At 42.0% G+C, this 18,826-nt stretch overlaps 2 protein-coding genes across 5 annotated transcripts; one reads left to right on the top strand and one right to left on the bottom strand.

Moving 5' to 3' along the window:
* The first annotated feature begins 4,674 nt into the window (after window positions 1-4,674).
* Window positions 4,675-11,550, top strand: C19H1orf174 (chromosome 19 C1orf174 homolog). Its single transcript, XM_054008853.1, has 4 exons — window positions 4,675-4,827; window positions 5,870-5,983; window positions 8,254-8,763; window positions 9,752-11,550. Exons 1-4 carry the CDS (start codon window positions 4,813-4,815, stop codon window positions 9,854-9,856), a joined length of 744 nt encoding a protein of 247 aa, XP_053864828.1. The 5' UTR covers window positions 4,675-4,812; the 3' UTR covers window positions 9,857-11,550.
* Window positions 11,551-12,037: 487 nt separating this feature from the next.
* On the bottom strand, window positions 12,038-18,808 carry DFFB (DNA fragmentation factor subunit beta). 4 transcript variants are annotated; one of them, XM_054008852.1, is made up of 7 exons: window positions 18,632-18,808; window positions 17,922-18,069; window positions 16,924-17,166; window positions 16,076-16,155; window positions 15,703-15,873; window positions 14,186-14,286; window positions 12,038-13,609 (listed from the first exon to the last, which is right to left on the bottom strand). In XM_054008852.1, exons 1-7 carry the CDS (start codon window positions 18,743-18,745, stop codon window positions 13,390-13,392), a joined length of 1,077 nt encoding a protein of 358 aa, XP_053864827.1. In that variant the 5' UTR covers window positions 18,746-18,808; the 3' UTR covers window positions 12,038-13,389. The 4 variants fall into 4 exon arrangements, with proteins under 4 accessions (XP_053864827.1, XP_053864823.1, XP_053864825.1 ...); XM_054008848.1 differs by having other exon boundaries at window positions 16,924-17,112; window positions 17,943-18,069; XM_054008850.1 differs by having other exon boundaries at window positions 16,924-17,112; window positions 18,000-18,069.
* Between the last annotated feature and the right edge of the window lie 18 nt (window positions 18,809-18,826).

The following is an 18,826-nucleotide window of genomic DNA, read 5'->3' as shown; positions in this document are numbered from 1 at the left end:
TTGTCCCCTGAAGAAGTCTGGACTGGTCTCAAAGGAGATCTCCATAACAGCTCCCATTTCATGATGCACTTTCTGTGTTGCACTATGGATGTTTACTCTGCATGGTATCAGGGCTACACCTCTACCCCACTATAACGCGACCCGATATAACACGAATTCGGATATAATGCAGTAAAGCAGCGCTCCGGGGGGGCGGGGCTGCGCACTCCGGTGGATCAAAGCAAGTTCGATATAACATGGTTTCACATATAATGTGGTAAGATTTTTTTGGCTCCCGAGGACAGCATTATATCAAGGTAGAGGTGTACTTCAGAAAAGCTCCCAGAATTCTTCAACTTCAAGAATTCAGAATTTCCATGAATTTTTTGCATTGGTCTTCACTGCAGACGATGTTGGGGAGATATCCACATCAGAGCTATTCTTTTTGGGCAATAAATCCAAAGTACTGTCCCAAACTGATGTGTCAGTAGACGAGGTTTTAAAACAAATTGATAAACTAAAAAGTAATAAGTCCACAGGACCAGAAAGTATTCACCAAGAGTTCTGAAGAAGCTCAAATATTAAAATGCAGAACTAACTGCACTATAGAACCGATCTCTTAAATCAGCCTCTGTACCGGATGACTGGAAAGTAGCCAATTTAGTGCCAATTTTTAAAAAGGGCTCCAGAGTTGATCCTAGCAATTACAGGCCGGTATCAGGCAAACTGGTAAAAACTACAGTAAAGAACAGAATTATCATATCGTATTGCCATGGAATGTTGGTCTGAGTCAGCGTGGCAAGTCCTACATTCTTATATAACATCCATGGCCACTGAGTGCAACGTGTTTAGGAAGGAGAGGGAAAGAACCTCATTTAGAGAGGATATCAAGCCACTTGGTTTCCGGTGTACTTTATCTTGTCAGCAGTTACAGGGTGGAGTATTTGAAAGGAACAGTATTAGGAGCTGGAAGCAGGACATCTAGGTTATCTTCCCACACCAGCCTCCGACTCACTCTATGACCATAAGCAAGTACCTTTGCCACTGAGCACCTCATTTTCCCCATAATGACAATACCCAACTCCCAACTTTAATGAATTATGTGAGGCATAATTGTTCAGAACCAGAGGTAAAAGTAAGCCGGTACAGTCTGGTATGGCATACCAGCAGGAGCTGGTACACAGCCGACCGTACCAGCAGGGGGCAGTTTCCCCGGGTGGCAATTTAAAAGGGCCGGAGCCCCGGGCCCTTTAAATCATGATTTAAAGGATCCAGGGATTGAAAGTCCCCGCCCCTTCCAGTTGAGGCCCCACCCCCTTCCAGTTGAGGCCCCGCCCCCTGCTCAGGACCCCAGCCCTGCATACGGGTAAGTCCCTTAAATTACTTTCACCCCTGTTCAGAACATGCTTTTAAGAACTTCAGAGGAGAGAAGCTCAGGCAGTGCAATGTGTTAGATTAGATTATTCTGAAAAGGAAGAGTTGCTAATTTCAAGTATTGGCCAAGACTGGCCAAGCTAAAACAAAGCTGAATATTGGTCCTGGTGTGTTTACAAAGCAGGGTATACATTTTCACTATATAATAAAAACAATCGTCTGTATTGCTTGGCTGCAAGCGACAATTCTGTAAGGGAATAGAGAACATTAGGATGCTTTTGGAGGAGGATATGAATTACACTTCAGCTACAGAACAAAGCACAGAAGGACCCTTGAGCAGTGCATGAAATTGCAGAACAACATAACAGGCATGTCTCTCAACCTCAGTTTAACTGTGAGAACTTTATGCTGCTGAGAAAAATGTCTCATTTGAATTTTCTCATAGGTAAAACATTAAACTGTTGCCATTTGTTTCTAAAACATAAATTGTTGTTCATTTTTTTAATGCTGAGAGGTGTGGATAAGAGTTGTTCCCTGAGCAATAGGGACTTGGAGAAGAAAGGTGGGTAACAACATCAAACCACTGATGAATGTTTGTATGGTTTTGAAATCTACAAATGTGTGAAAAGTTCCCTGTGAAGAATTCAGCTCTCAGGCCTTTAATCTGGTCACTTGTCACTTCAGAGTCACAGTTATGGTATTGTACTGCACTGTTACTCTACTGGTGACATAGCAATAAAAGTTTCCATGTAATTCTTGATCCATTAAACCAACAAAAAGCAGATGTGCAATTTAGTGTGACACTCACAGATGTGCATGCACCAAGGCCTGAATCCAGAACCCACTGAAGTCAATAGCTTCCATTGGATAGGGCTCCAACTCTTTCCCAGAACATGTACTCTGGGTATTGTTACACGATCAGTTACAGACCACAGATACCAATAATTACTTGAAATGATAAAATACTAAATAATCCTTATTAAAAAAATAACTACATATTTAAATGCTGGTGTCTCATTCTTTGCTTCACATAAATTCATCTACTGTATTATCATTGGTGTCACTGGAGTCCTTGAAGTTAAACAGAGATTTGAGTTACTAACCTACTTTGTTCCCTGTGGGTGGCAAAAATGAACTGAGAGGCAAATCTGAAGAAGTCCCTAACTGAACATATTATAAACCAAACTACAGTTACAGAAAGGAGATGCAGTGGGAAGGAAAAGGATCTGTAATGTTTATAACTGAGAGAGAGAGAGAAGGCAAAATTTGGGTTTTTCCAAACCTCAGCCCATTGGGGACCAACTTGAAGCAAGATTCTTCATTTTTATAAAAAGGGGATTTTAACATAGTCCTGTCTGTGGGCAAAATTCTCTTCTCCCAGCTGCACTGCCAGCCTCCAGTGAATGTTCTACCCATAATTAGCATCAATTGCTATTCCACATTCAAAATGTGCACTAGAGACCCAGCATGCAGAGGAGAATTTTGCCCCTTTACTATTATATCCACTTTAAAACTCTTTTTATGCCCTGAATTATCTCCCAAAATATAACCTTTTTGTTTGTTTGCAAACTTTTGGCAAGGAGAATGGCTCTTCTTTGTTCTCCCTCCTTTCAGAAAGGGGATTCTGTGTGATTTCCACAATGTTTTTTGACGAAAACAACCATTACAGAAAGGAGAGAACAGTGAAGGAAGAAATTCAAGATGCATGTGTTCCTTCCTCCGTCGCCTCCAAACTCTCCATGCCAAGGCCCAAATGTGACACAGACCCAAAATGGGGAACATACCAAAATTATTAATTCAGGCAATTTCAAACGCTGCAGGATTCCATCGTGTTGTAATCAGTCTTTTGATAGCACAAGTTTCCAGATTCTTTATTTCTGATGTAAAATAATTGTCCATAATAAAAGTTTCTGTCACAATAAGGGAAAAGGGTATAAGTAACTTTAACACTAAAATGAGTGATGTTCCCTTGTGAGGAGGGACATTTGAGATCAATGGCTCTGCAGGTGTGCCACATTTCTGAGAAAGCAAAGGTCAGAGCAAGACGAAGCTGAAAGGATCTCATAGTAAATGAAGTGACTTTCCCTCACATACACCCCTGTTGCCCTCATCCCAGAGATGTGAAACATTAGCCATAATATTGCAACATCAGGCATTCGAACAGCATGAGTGCAGCCCCAGAAATCATGAGATTAGTTTAAAATCATGACTTTTTCTAAAACAATAAATGTGGGGTTCTTTTTGCTTTCTGGGCTTTGAGTTTTTTTAAGGGTCCTATTTTCAATCTTTTCTTCACAACTGCAAGGAACTAGAAATTTACTGTATTTTAAATTAAAGCTGAGATTCCCACATACTCCCATGAGTCCAAGAACTAGAGCTTCATGAAAAACACTAGTCATTGCAAGACTCCCACCAGATGGCAACACAAGGCAGCAAAAGCATGGTATCAAATATCATGTCAAACTGCAAAATCATTATCTCTGAAATCTCGTGATTTTTAAGCCAAACCTTGTGACTATTTTGGAGTAGGCAAGGCTGCCTCATGATTTCTTAAAGCTTGTGATTGGCAATAGTGATTTAATCTCTCGGTGGCACATGATTTCCCCGCCTAGCCATGGGAACTTCTGTGGAGAAGAATACCCCCATCAAATTGCACGTAATTAGGGTTGGAAAAAATAGATTTTTATGGATAAACGATGTTTTCACCATCCACACAGAAACTGGTGAAAAATATTCCCATCAATAATCATGGAAATGTACAGAGAGGCAAAGTAAGAAAAATGCTGCTTGAGAACTTAAGGGAGTTTGATGTAAGGCCATTCCCTTTGCCTATTTTGACATGTGTGTTGACAATTTCTGTTTAAGGCTATAAAGCGTCAACTTCTTGAATCTCAGCCTGGACTGTATTGACTATCCTCTGGCCCCAGTTGTGGGCAACTGACAAATCTATAGGAATTGGAAAACCCCCAATTTTATGCAACTGTGAAAACTTAAATCGATATAAAAGAAGAAAATGCTTTAAACTGAACAGCAACACGACCCCCCCCCTTCTCCCCCCCTTACACAAAACATTGCATTCTGCCCAGCCTGCTTATTATACAGAGCTCCCACGCGCTCAGGAGGGCTGTGCCCTTCACAAAGATGGCGGTTGTGTTCGCCCCGCCCCTATTGTGCCCCTCAGAAAGATGGCGTCTGAACTCTTCCCCCTCCCCGTGCGCTAAGCGCCCCTCACAAAGATGGCGCCTGCTCTTTGTCTTTCTCCCCCCGCCCTTCGCCGCCCGCCAGTTTCCAGAATGCCCATCACAAAGATGGCGGCCGCTCCGTGCGTGGCGTAGTGTCGTGTGCGCGAGGGTGGGCGACGTCCGAGCTCGTCGCGGAAGCGGCGGGGCGCCGGCCGGGGAGGGGAAGGCGGCTGGAGCTGGGGGCGCCCGGACAGAGCCGTCCCCTCCTGGGCGTCTTATGAGGACCCGAAAGGTGAGGAGCCCAAGCCCGGCCCGCACCGCACCTGCTCTGGCCGGGCCAGTCACGCTCCCCTGGGGTGGGGGCTACACGGTCAAAGCCTCCCCCGAGCGCCCCACCATTCCCCACAGTGCGCCCCCCCACTGCCCCCTAACCAGTGTCCCCCCCCAGTGCGCCCTTTATCCCCACAGACTGCCCCTAACCAGCGCCTCCCCCCACAGACTGCCCCCTAACCAGCGCCTCCCCCCACAGACTGCCCCCCAACCAGCGCCTCCCCCCACAGACTGCCCCCCAACCAGCGCCCCCCCCCCGGGCACCCTTTATCCCCACAGACTGCCCCCCAACCAGCGCCTCCCCCCACAGACTGCCCCCCAACCAGCGCCCCCCCCCGGGCACCCTTTATCCCCACAGACTGCCCCAACCAGTGCCACCAGCGCCCCCACAGACTGCCCCCCAACCAGCGCCTCCCCCCACAAACTGCCCCCAACCAGCGCCCCCCCCCCGGCACCCTTTATCCCCACAGACTGCCCCCCAACCAGCGCTCCCCCAGACTGCCTCCCCAACCAGTAACCCCCCACAGAGCCCCCACAGAGTACCCCCACATACTGTCCTCCAACCAGCATCCCCCCACAGTGGCCCCTAGACTGCTCCCCAGAGCATCCCCACATTCTCCCCTGATGGGAGCGGCTGCTGGGGATGCTGGGCAGAGATTAAAGCTGGTCTGTGGCGCTGCGGTTTTGTGGCCCCTCTGCCTCCCTCACCGCAGAAGCCGCCTTGTTCCTGTCCCGATCTCTCATGCTAATCCTAACCACTTTCGAGTTCGGGTGCGAACTTCTCCCAGGTGCTAAGGAGTCGAACCTCCTGCCTAACGTAATGGAGAGCGGATTCTGCCTAAGCGATCTGCCCTGCATTCCTGTGGGATCTGTGTCACGATCGTTTGGGTGCACACCGTGATACTTTAGGAGAGTCCTTGTTGCTCGGATGGATGCTTCTACCGCTAAAGATTTAACAAGACCCCCCACATCCTTTCTGCATTGTAAAATTGCATCTGGTTTAGCTTGCAGATGGAGTGCCATCTTCAGCACGCCAGAAGGCTGGAAACAACGCAGCAACCCAGTCTTCATCTCATCAAGAGGTTGATCTTTGCAAATCTACTAAAACAGTGTGTCTGGTAGGAAAAACCTGTGACTTTCACTCTTTCTGAAATGTTTTTAAAATGTTACGTAAATTCATTTTGCAATGAGCTGTTTTGGAATATGATATAGGGGATGTTTTGACTTTTATTAAGGCCATGAAAATAATATGTTGTGCAAAATATGTTTTTAGTTCCTTCACTCCCTTTGTCTCTGTAATAATATCTTTTATTGGACCAACTTCTGTTAGTGAGAGGGACTAGCTTTTGAGCCACACACAGCTCTTCTTCAGGTCTGGGAAAGGTACTCTAGAGCAGGGATCAGCAACCTTTGGCCCACGGCCCGCCAGGGTAAGCCCCTGGCAGGCCGAGCCAGTTTGTTTACCTGCCACATTCGCAGGTTCGGCCGATCGCAGCTCCCACTGACTGCCGTTCACTGTCCCAGGCCAATGGGGGCTGCAGGAAGCGGCATGGGCCAAGGGATGTGCTGGCCGCCCTTCCCGCAGCCCCCATTGGCCTTGGACAGCGAACCGCGGCCAGTGGGAGCTGCGATCAGCAAAAGCTGTGGACATGGCAGGTAAACAAACTGGCCCGGCCTGTCAGTGGCTTTCCCTGGCAGGCCGCGTGCCAAAAGTTGCCGATTCCTGCTCTAGAGTGTCACAGCTAAATGGTAAGGGACCATTCAACAGAAATTGGTCCCATAAAAGATATTACCTTACCCACCTTGTCTCTTCAACATCCTGGGACTGACATGGCTACAGCTAAACTTTAGTTAATGTACACGATTATCCCAAGAGCAAGGGAGATGGAAATAAACATGCATAACGTACATGCCTTTATTAGCTATATAAATAAATATAGCGATGAACATTTAATATATTGACATATGGAACATTCATTTCTGCTTGTTATTGTGGATGTATCAGTAATTTGAGGTACTCCAGATCAGAAATAAGTAATTCTGATTCCTCAGGTTGTTATTTCAGGATATCAGGGTGGCCGTGGTGTATGTTTTTTCTAAACATGCAACCAGCAGTGCATACATGCAAATAAATGCACTGGCACCTTTTTCTTTTCACTCTAAAAACAAGTTTTTTGCATATTATGTCTATACTAAGGTTGAATTGTCCAAGTTTTGTATCATAAAACCTTGGAAATGGTTCTAAGGAACAACAGCATTCTATAGTGGAACACACTGGAAGTGAAATTCTGCCTTCCTGTTGGCTACTGTACTGGCATTTAACCTGTTCTGTATATTTAAAAAAAAAAACAAAAAAACTATAATAATATGCAGTTTTATCTTGCAGTTTATAAAGTGGTAACTTATTTTTCCTTAAACTTATAGTTTCATGGTTAATAATGGCAATAATGAATAGTTAAGGCATTTTCTGATCGATTAATGACTGGTGAGGTTAATAGCAACAGAGGGTCCTGTGGCACCTTTGAGACTAACAGAAGTATAGGGAGCATAAGCTTGGTGAGGTTAATGACTCCATTCCTTCAGCAAGTCACTAATTACTAGGAAATGTGCCCTCCCCAGCAATCATTATCACTTACTTTCTGTATAGGGTCTGTATAGGGTTTTAATGTTAATATATGTGCAATGTGGCCTACTTATGGCTGCTGTGGGAACCACAATTCTTCTGAGGTTTAAAATCTGTTTAAACACTGCAAGGAAGGGGGTTTTTTTTGCATCTAATTATAAACAGCTATAAAATGAGCTACCAGTGTGATAGATTTAGCTTGAGAATTTGTTAAAGAATTTATTTTTTTCAAATTCACTATATTTACATTATTTGATTATATGGCCATGCAAAAAACACAGTCAAGGGAACAAGTTTATACACTGTGGAGTCAGTTTTCCAGATTTGTTGTTCACAGCATAAAGTGCACTGTGGTAAACCATGTGTGTATGTATGTCTTGTGAATTCCTATATAATAGCGATCTCATAATTTAAAGTGTATAAAGTTAATTTTGTTATGGTAACTATCAAGAAGAATATTGTGAAAAATATGATGGGTGATTATCTACATGCTACATTAGTTCTGTGCTTTCCATGGGAAGAGGATTCCAAATGGTAATTGTTTGTTTGTAATTTTGTGAAATGTAATTGAGTCAAATTTTAAACCCACTGTTTATCATAAAATCAACTTTCCTTAGGCATGTAGCTTTGGGTCAAACTGCAGCCCCCTAAAAAACACCCAGTGCTCACTTCATTAAGCCGTTCAGCTTCATATCCAGCCTGTCACCAATGTTGTCTAGTGAAGTTTGTTTGAAGTAGACCTTACATCTTCTTTCTTTGTGATAGGCTTCTTCACACAAAGCAACTGACAGACGCCCTTCAAAGAGGCTAAAATGTGAAAAAAACAGTCTAGTGAAACTGGAGTTACAAGAACTTGTATCTGGAAATGGAAGTGTTCCTCTTCTGAAAGAACCAACGGAAACGTCTGATGAGGATCAACATTTGGGAGATTCAGTTGACCCCAATATGAAGCCTTTACAGAGTAAAAGCAGAAGTGCTCCAAAGATTAATGAAGAGATACAGGGGAATGATGATGATGTTTCCATAAAACCATCTGCACTGAAGGGAAATAGCTGCCCACCAAAGAAAGAGGAAGATGAAACTTTCCTGCAAAACCATATCCCAAATGTGGAAGAGGAGAGCAGCTGTGGAACTGCGTTTTCAGATGAGTCTGGGCTGGAGACTGTGGATCTCCAGAAGAAACCAATACAATTGGATAATAGTGCTTTCTTAGATGAGGACAGTAACCAGCCAATGCCAGTGGACCGATTCTTTGGAAATATGGAGTTCATGCAGGTTAGAAGAATAAAACTTTGAAGTGTGTTTTTGTTGTTGTTTTAATTTTGCTCTTATGAACTCCTTTCTAGCTTTTAGTCTATATGTCCAAAGAATGTTAGAGTGGTGCCAAAACTTGAAGCAAATTTGACCAGTATTGACAATCTATTAGAGAAACATCCTGAGCTATTGGATACATCTGGCTGAAAATCTTTCAACTGAACAGTTTGCTGTTTTTAAAAAAAAAAAAAAAAAAAAAGCAGTTTCATCTAAATTGAAACATTTCGCAGGAACTTTGATTTTGAAAGGAAAATGTCTAAATGTTTTTTCAGCTTTATCATTTTGTTTTGATAAGGTAAAATGTTTCATTTCAATAATGTCAAATTTTTGACTTATTATATTTTAATAATATAATAAATAAGATCATCTTTCATATTCTAATGTAACAACCAAAACTAAACATTTTTCCCTTGCAAAATAATGTTTCTGAATCAGGATTTTTGAGAATTTTCCCACAGAACAGAAATTTCCCACCAGCTCTACTAATGGATTGAGTATGGGACAGGATTCTGAGATCTTTTCCCAGATCCACCACTGACGCATTGTAATTTTGGACAAGACATAATCTTTTTTTCCCCAGCTGTTTAATGAGGAATAATACTTAACCATCATACGGGGTAATGTGTGGATTTGTTTGTAGAGCATTTATCCCAATAATTCCCCCCCCCCCCCCCCCAAGTATTAAAAAAGAAAGCAAGCACCACACGCTAAGGCAGATTTTTTTTGCTCTTAGCATGAGCTCACATGAGTAGTTTCAGTAGGCTCACCTCAGACTGCTTCTGCTTATACTTAAGATCTATGTGAACACAGTCAGCTGTAGTAGGGATATGTTAATGTCTAGCATATACCAGTTGTGGAACCTGTATATAGTAATGTGAAATGTCTGTATGGAAGGGCTGTTTGGTTGCTACAGCAGCTGGCTTTTGTTAATAAATTCTCTTTCTTAAAGGACCTCCCAGCAGCTGCAGTCGCGTGCCCCACAATGAGCAGGCGGGAACTTAGAAAGCTGCACTTCATTGCAAAGGAAGATGATGACGACGATGATGCACTTTAAGCACAGAATGCAAAAAAGATAACTTTTTTAAGTTGTTAAATTGTCTATTTTTCTATAAGTCTGTTAAAATAATTAGTGATCCTATTATAATTAGTTATCCTACCCATCACATGTCACTGGCATGACATCTTTCTACAAGTGCCTTTCTTAGAGAGAAACTGTCTATTTCTATAGGAATCCTAGACAAAACCCAAAGCTGAGTGTGGAAGAGAGTGAGTGCCTTTACTAGTGAATGTGGAAGTGTAAAGTCAGCAGGATTTAGAAGCCACAGCTACTGATTTAACAGAATTAAACAATTTAATAGAATTAAAGGACTGGTTGCTTTAATAAACGAAGCAATTTTACTTTATCTCTTTGTTGTAAAGAGGAACAGCTAACAAGAGCATTATGTAAATTTGAGTGCATACAACACAAGTCACCGTGGGGCTAACAGTTATTTTCTTAAAAAGCAGAAAAATCTTAAAAGCAAAATGTGACTAACACACTCGTGTTGTTATTGTATGGTGTTCTTCATAGGTGCCTAGTAAGTAAGCTGCTAGTACCCAATACCTAAGAGGGAGTCCATCATGTATTTCTTATGTTTAGTGTTACACCATTTGTTCACTTCTGAAACTAATCAATTCTACTTACAAACCTTTAAATTGCGGTTCTGTTGGGAAAACTGGCCCTGTACAAATGTCAGTGTGGGTTCTGTGTTTTGTCTCTAGATGACCAGATGTGCTTATTTTACGAACAAGTATGGGAGCTTTACTCTCTGCCTGTTCAACAACCTCCACCTGCCATCTGAGATATAAGCTTGGTTTTCTTTCTTTCTCATATATTACCAGCAGTAAAGCTACTGTAGGATAAATATTGCCCTCACTTATACCCATGTAACCTTACTGTTTTCTTCAGTTGGTTTACACTGATGGGAGCTCAGTAAATAATTCTGTTGATGCTCAAGAAGGAGTAAAAACTAATCTCTGAGCTTTCTTCAACAATTTATTACTAGATGAATGGTGTTGGAAGTATGGAATAAGGTCGGTCTGCCTGATTTTCCCAGGTGGTAGCTTCAAATGACTTTATGAAAATTATTAGTTAATCTAACGTTGGTAACACTTCATTGGAAGTGGTTATTAGGCAATAAGCTTCCAGATCTATATTTTTGAAACTTTAAGTACTTGTTCTCTGTATTTCTAGAAAAGTAGGAAACCTATCAGCAGATGGCTTATATAAATATTCATTTCTACAGCTATTGCCTATTAAGCAGCCACATAAAAGCTGAATGAATTGTATAGGGTATGTTCATTCTCTTATTTTCACTTCATCTGATATGCTATTGCTGCCAGCAATGTCTTACTGCTTTTCCTCTTTTCTAATGCAGTAATATAAAGGCATTCAACTTTTTTAAATAGTGTGATTATGATTTTTAACAACTAAATCTTGCTGTAATCCCTATACCTTTATCCTTCAGGCTTTTGGGGATTTATTTGTGAACCAATGTCCCTCATAAGTGTCTATTCGGGTGGAATAACATTTATTTTTAATAGCATCTTGAAGGGTGATGTTAAATTATTTAGGGAACATGCTTTATAGACCACATTACAGTTGTCAGCAGGGCAAGAACAGGATCTTCATTTGTTATGACATCTCCAAAAATGTCATCCTGGAGTGTGTGTAGATTTATTTACAGGTATTAAAACAGTTACAGATTACTGTTCAATTGTTTTGATTGTATAAAGTAGTATATGTTTAAAAATTAACGGGGACAGGTAACTATTGGGACTGCCATAGCCCTGCTTTAAAAATGCACCTGCTCAGTGTATAGCAGCAATGCTGAATGCTTATTTTCTGAGTTTTACTCACTTTTTTTTGTATATAGTAAAACTTCCCCACTTTGAACAATAAGATGGTATTTTTGTACTAATAACCTAATGCTACTTGGAGCAATGGTTGTGGTGGAAGAGACAGAGAAGCAAGTACATGGAAAAAAGAGACCTCTCCAGAGAGAAGAGGAGATACGCATGTTGTGACCAGTGTTTCACCAAATGTAAAAACACAACTCTGTGCCACAAAGACACTATTCTAGCCTGATCAATTTATACTTCACTCTATCAGAAGTGGGTATTAGTTCATTTGATTTTGCACTAGTTGCTTGTACACACCTTATCTCTCCTTTATACTTATGTACGAGGAAAAGGATGCCTGAAAGATCTTTATTAAACAAATATATAAAAATATATTGAAGTTTTACATTTACATAGTTCCTGAGAATTCAGTTGATTTTAGATGGCCTTTTAAAAAAAAAAAAAAAATCATTCACATTTTACTACATAATTAAGAGGTAGAGGGGAACACAGCTGAACAGACAATTATCAAAGATATTGAACATACAATACCTTTTCCTATAATATCCTTCATAGGTAGAACTGTACAACACTGCAAGAAAAGTCAAGCAGCCAAGGAAGTTGAAAGATGGTATTTAAAAAAATAAAAGGGGAACATCAATAAAAAAAAAAGACAGAATCGAGCACCACTGATAAAGTTTCTTTAGAAAATATGTACGTAAAATAATAGTAAAGGTTAAAAATGGGAGTCATTAGTAGATTAGAGCAGAGATCCCTGGGACACAGGACTGGGAGTAGCTCTGCCACTGAGTGTGTGGTGGCCTTTGGTAAATCTAAGGCACAGGGATTGTTTGCCCAGCTGTAAGCTCTGTAAAACAACTTAACTATCTTACAGACTTAATGTTGAAAGCAATAGCTAAGTGCATTGTTGTTCCAGAGCGCTTGGAAATTAATGATTTGCAGAAATAGCTCAACGTTGCTGGAGCTTGCTGCTTGGACCTGCATTTCTAATGTAAGAAAGAGATCAAAGCCTGGATTGGTAATGGGATACTAAGCCTTTCATCTCTCAATCAGATCTAGTTCTGAACATGTTAAGTCTTTACCCATCTGGCAGTTTGTGGTCAGTTGAGGGGGAAATTTTCTAAAATGTCTAAATGTTTAACAGACCTCAATGAATTTTAAGGGGATCTCTGCTGCTAACTTCCTTAGGCAGCCTTTGAAAATCTCCCTCAAAGTCATTTAGTGGTGTCCACGTTAGTACAACTTTTCCCATTTTTGGCACGCCTACAAAACTGGCCAGGATTAACTCAGTTATAGAGACTGAACTTTATTTCCAGGCAGCACCCTGGTCTGACTTCATGTGAGACAAAAAAGCCAATATGATTGGGTTTGGGAGAGACTTCAACTGCCTAGGTTGTACCTATGGCTAAAGGGCCAGGACACTTGGTATAAAAGGTCTGTTATATAAACTACATTTCACATTCTATAAACTATGCAGGTTGCTTGGATAATGAGCTGGGGCCTCACGAACCAAGTGAAAGATGGAATGACAAATGTTTGAACTAGGTTTGATTGCAGACACATCTATATTAGGGAATTTAGCAAGAAGAGAATCTATGATCTTTCACTAAGAATTTCAGAAATATTAAAAATGGTGTCCTTTCAAATAGTTTAGAAAACTACTGCAAAGAGCCACCTTCAGGGAAGTCACTTTGAGACCTTCCGCATACACTTTCTTTTTCTGTATATTTTAGTTTTGTCACAGGTAAGATTATGGCTGGTTTTCTTATGGCAAGCAATATGCACTAGTTTTAAATTTTCCAGAGTAAACAGCAACTGATAGAAGTATTCCCAGGCCACTTCCCTTCCATCTTGTTCTTTGACAGCTTCTGCCAGTGTCGGGACAATAGTACGTTTCTTCTCTATGCTGCAATATAAAATGAAGGAAGCATTTCCCATTATTGACCGTAACAAACTTTCTTTTTTTATGAACCATGTATGTATTCCCTAAAGGAGTGATGGGAGTTAACCTTTCAGTCATGTGTAAGATTTTTCTGCATTGATACTAGGATGTGTGTGATGGTGGTTTTTAAATTCTAAAGAAAGGAGCTTAGCATGAATAACGTGGGCCCTAGAATCCTATGTAATTTCTAAGTGCATAACACCTGAAACAGCTTTGGGCAGGGGCAGAAATGAAAGAGAACGGTCACCTGAGGAGCCTAGTGCGGGATGTTTGTAATACAAAGAGAAGTTAGGGGAAAGGGAAGAGCAGCTAATGATGAATGTACTAGAATGTAGTATCTATTGTAGAGCTCTATCCTGCCACCCATCGCTGCAATATCTGAGTATCTTCCATCTCAGTGGACTTAGGATAAAATGAGCAGACCAACAGACTAACTATCAGACTTCCCTGTAAGATGAAAACTAGCTGGGTGGTAACTTGTTTGACACTGAAGATAGGCAGTGTGTAACAGGTATGTTTGGTTTAACGTTTTATACGTACATATGATCGAGATTCCACGTACTGAAGAGGATTCTGCTCTCTCTGTTACTGTAGGGATTGATGGAATGTTTACACAGGCAGTAATCCCTGTCAAAAGGACCCTGTAAAAAGATAAAGGCAGTGGGATGGTATCCACACAGCAAAATGTATTCAACTTGTTGCATAGGAAAAGATATGGGAAGAATCAAGGCCATCCACTGACAAAGCCTCCCTTTGGAAATACAGGATCAAATTTTAATAGTTCTTCCCTGCACAGATAAGCAGTCAATATCAGTAAGCTAACTTGTGCTTGTATTTAATTGGGTATCTAAGTAGTTATCTCTTTCCTCAAATTCCATCACTGAAGAGCAGAGGTGGGGAACCTGCAGCCCATCAGGATAATCTGCAGGGTAAACTGCGAGACAGTGTTTACGTTGACCATCCTTAGGCACGGCCGCCCGCCCGCAGCTCCCAGTAGCTACAGTTTGCCGTTCCCGGCCCATAGGAGCTGTAGGAAGCGGCAGCCAGCATGTCCCTATGGCCCGCGCCACTTCCCGCAGCTCCCATTGGCTGGGAACAGTGAACCGCGACCACTGGGAGCTGCAGGCGGCCATGCCTAAGGATGGTCAATGTAAAGGCGGTCTTGCAGCCTGCCAGTAGATTACCCTGATGGGCCACTGGTTGTCCACTACTGCTGTAGAGCATGCCAGCACTTGCTGCAGCCGAGAACTCTGGCTAAGAAATGACTGTGAAATGTGTGCCTATGTAAGAGGTGAATAGGGGGCAGCTCTTAGCATGGTGGAACTTTTAACAATGATTGGAAAGCCAGTGCTGAGGTCCCTGATACCGCTGCTGTTTTACAACAATTTGTAGAGCAGTAGTTCAGGGCAGTAGATGTGAAATTCAATTTTTAGCTTATGAAGGGCAAGAAACAAGTCCTCTTTTAAAGCTGCGTGATTGTTTACACAACAGTTGACACCATGTCCTGCTGAAAGCCTAACTGAAATGTCAGCCTAAATCAGACATTTTACTTAAATAAAATACAGAATCTTGGAAAGCCTTGCCTCCCCTAGTAAGGCTTGAATTTGTTCAGCAGTATGACAATCAGCAAAGGGACACTGTCAACTTAAAAATGTTGTAAATAAGTTAGTTGTTACCCACACCCTTGATTATTAAAAGAGGTAATTTGCCACAATTTATGCTTCTCAAAAGTTGGATGCTCAAAGTAATTAGTCAGTTTCACTCTCAGTGCTACAATGTTTAAAATATCAGACCAAAACCAAAAAAACAGTTGTTGGTTTTAAGTCTTGTTTAAATTAGTAAAAACACCGAAGTATTTTATCTGAGAACAAATTATGCTGGCAGCGTCCTTCAGTCACTGTAGGTAGGTAAGTTGTTTCTCTTCAGTTTAATAGTTTGTAGTGCCCAGAGGCTTATTCTTCCTTTAAATGCATAACTCCCATTACAATTTATTTTCATGAGCATAGCACATAAAATATACGTACACACACTTCTTGATCTTAGAAATAGTTTCTTACTTGACAGGAGAACCATCCCTCAGTAGTGCAGAGGCGGACCGCCTCCTCCTCTCTTCTGTCAAAGTAACAGCCATTATATTTAACAGACTTCAGTTTATCCAACATAAAGTCAGTTATTCTTTTATATTCTGCTTGTGCTGCTGGATGAACAGCTGAAGTATAACTGCTAACCTTTAAGAAAATAGAAAGCACTATGTCAGCTCAGACAGTGCCTACTGCACCCTGAATCTATTTAATAAATTCAATAGATTTAAATTTAAAACTTCCATGGCTGTTTATGGGGGAAAAAAAAATCAGCTGTTCAGGCCTAATGTAAAGATTTATTTTTAATAACAGCTGGAAACCAAGCTACATTCAAAACAGCAATTTTTACCTCTTTCATATAACTTCGTATTCTGCTTTCACAACTGTATCTCATATAACTTGATTTATTCTTAAAGCGAGACTCTATACCTAAAAGAAATAAAAAATATTTTATGACTTGCTGCTTGTACAAAAACTCTCAAGCTGTTATTTTACTTGGCTGGACCTCTGGCTCCTTTTCTTTATGAAATGAAGTGAGTATGGCTGTTTATTTGCTTTGCTTCCCTGTTCAGAGTGTAAGCACTCTGGACACCAAGAATGCCTTACTATTTTGGCTTTACATAGGGCTCAGCATGTTGTTTGCACTTAATAAATCATATACCAATCATTGCTCTTAATGGTACTCCTTGATGGCCCATACCTGGAATACTGTGTTTAGTTCCAGGCACTCCTGTATCAGAAAGATGACAAACTAAAGGGTGTTCAGAAAGGAACACCACAATGATTAGGGTACCAGATGGATGGGCTTAAAAGGAGATAGTAAAGCTATAGCTATTTGGCTCTTTTAATAAGTGACATCTAAAGGGAATAGATATCTAAACAGAAAGAGGAATATAAATCAAAAATATCTAGACACTAAAGAGTTGCCCAGAGACTGTACGTGTAGAAGAAATGGGAGGAAAGTTAGAGGAATATCTGACAGATCTACTTAACTGTGCAATAGTGTTCCCAGGAAAATGGCAGGATTCTCTTCACTTGGGTCATTTTAGAATTAAGAGTTGATAAAGCATAGAGGAGTTGAGGACATAGACCATGTGTTGTGATCAAATCACAGAAATTAAAGATGGAAACGATTTTAAACTATCTCATCTATCACACTGCTGAGAGGTTTAACTGTTATACTGATACAGAACTTACCTTCAAACCACTTTCTGTCTTCCTCTCTGCTTTCTGCCAAAATGTTTTCACTTAGGTTTTGAATGAGATCCACTAGAAGCTTCTGTCTCTTGGGAGCCTGCTCATCTGATAGCAGCTTTTGTGCAGCCTCAACAATATCATCTTTTTGTGTGTAAAATGTATTTAGGAAGTGATCTATGTCACTGACAACTGTAGTTTTAAATGAAGAAAAAATTAAACTAGTGCTAGGCAAACTTATGTAGTCTGAACTGTGCTTTCAGCTAGGATTTTGATGTGTTCCATAAAAAGTTTGTCTGGGACTGTATAAAGAACATTTTAGGAGTATTATGCTATTTTTCAACATTTATATCTTAAAGAAAGGTAAATCCCAAACTGCAGTATTGACTTGCTAGTGTTTCATAGGAAATCTGGGAGCAAAGGGTTTCCTTCAGGCCAAATTCCCTGCACCTTATTCATGGTTGAATAGCACCTTCCTCTGAGTAGCCCCACTGACTTCAACATGACTACTTGGGGAGTAAGATTCCACTCTGAGTGAGTAAAGGTACTTTACTTTTATTCTGCATCTGTTCAAAAACCCACCAAGCTTTTCTCCACCCAATTGATCAACTCTGAAAAATGAGGGAAATTTCTTCCAATTTACTTTTTACAGTACTACCTTAGTAATATAGTAACATCACTAGTAAGTGGGTGGCCCATTGCACACATTTTTAAAATAAGGGTGTGAACAAAAACCCAGTGATAAGGCATCCACGTGTATTTAAAGATGAAAGCTGTAGATTAGCTTTAGTAGTTCAGACTAGTAAAGGTACAGTAGAATGCTGTAATGAAGTTTTAGTATGGTATCATACTCCTTTTACAGATTGGTAAACTGCGGCACAAGGAGGCCTTTACAAGGTCATACTGAGCCACAGTTGCAAAGATGGAGATAAAATCCCAAATTCTGACTCCTTCCCATTTGGGGTTTTGAAATGTGAAACTGTTTAAGTTGCAAGATAAACTGATAAATTTTTCCCACTTACAACCCTGCCAGGTCTCCCCTGGGGCTAGTAGTACAAGGTCCGTATTATCTGGAATACCGTGGAAGTAACCTTCAGTCAGTTCGGTCCCATCCTCATACAAACAGAGCCGGCAGTCAGGAACAGAAAGCTGTTCACAAAAAGAAAAGACACACACAGGCACAATCTGCACTTTAATACAGTTAGTTTGGAAATGGACACAAAGACAACTTGAAAAGTGAAATCGGTTAAAAGAAATAAAGGAACCGAAAATGGAAAAATACAGATTCCACTAGCGCCTCCAGGTGCCTTTGTGGTTACAGAGCTAGAGTCTCTGGACCCCGAGACGGGGGGAAGGCGCATTGGCACCATGAGCTTCCGCTCCCCCAAAGCGGAGTGTGTGGGACTCTCCGGGGAGCTCGTCTCAGTGCTGCTGGACAGCCCCTGCTCCTGCTCCGAGCGGGTTCGCGCCCCTTGTCCCCCCCCCCCGCTACTGCCTGTCGGGGGCGCCACAAACACCCCGAGATACACCAAGCGCCTCCCCCCCCCCAATGTACTGTGGGGGGGGCTCTCGGGGGAGGCCCCGCCCCAGGGCGTGGGCCGCAGGGAAGGGGCTGTGCCAGGCCGAGGTCACCCCATCTCCCCCGTCAGGCCCCGGGGGGGGAGGGGCGGCCTGCAGCCGGGCTCGCCGCTGTCCCGGGCTCAGGCAGCACCTGCAGCAGCTTGCCCCCCTTGCGCAGCAGCTCCGGCAGGCTCCTCCCCGCGACCCCGTACTTCTGGGGGCCGCGCAGGCTGCGGATCTTGAAGGCCTTAGGCCGCGGGGCCATGGCCCAGCCGAGACCGGGGCCCGAGCCGCTGGCATCAGCCGCTTCCGGGCCCTAGCGCCGCTCCCTTGCAGTTTGCGCATG

This window comes from Malaclemys terrapin, chromosome 19 (assembly GCF_027887155.1).
Source record: "Malaclemys terrapin pileata isolate rMalTer1 chromosome 19, rMalTer1.hap1, whole genome shotgun sequence".
NCBI classification, from domain to species: Eukaryota; Metazoa; Chordata; order Testudines; family Emydidae; genus Malaclemys; species Malaclemys terrapin.
This window is presented reverse-complemented; position numbering and strand designations above follow the sequence as displayed.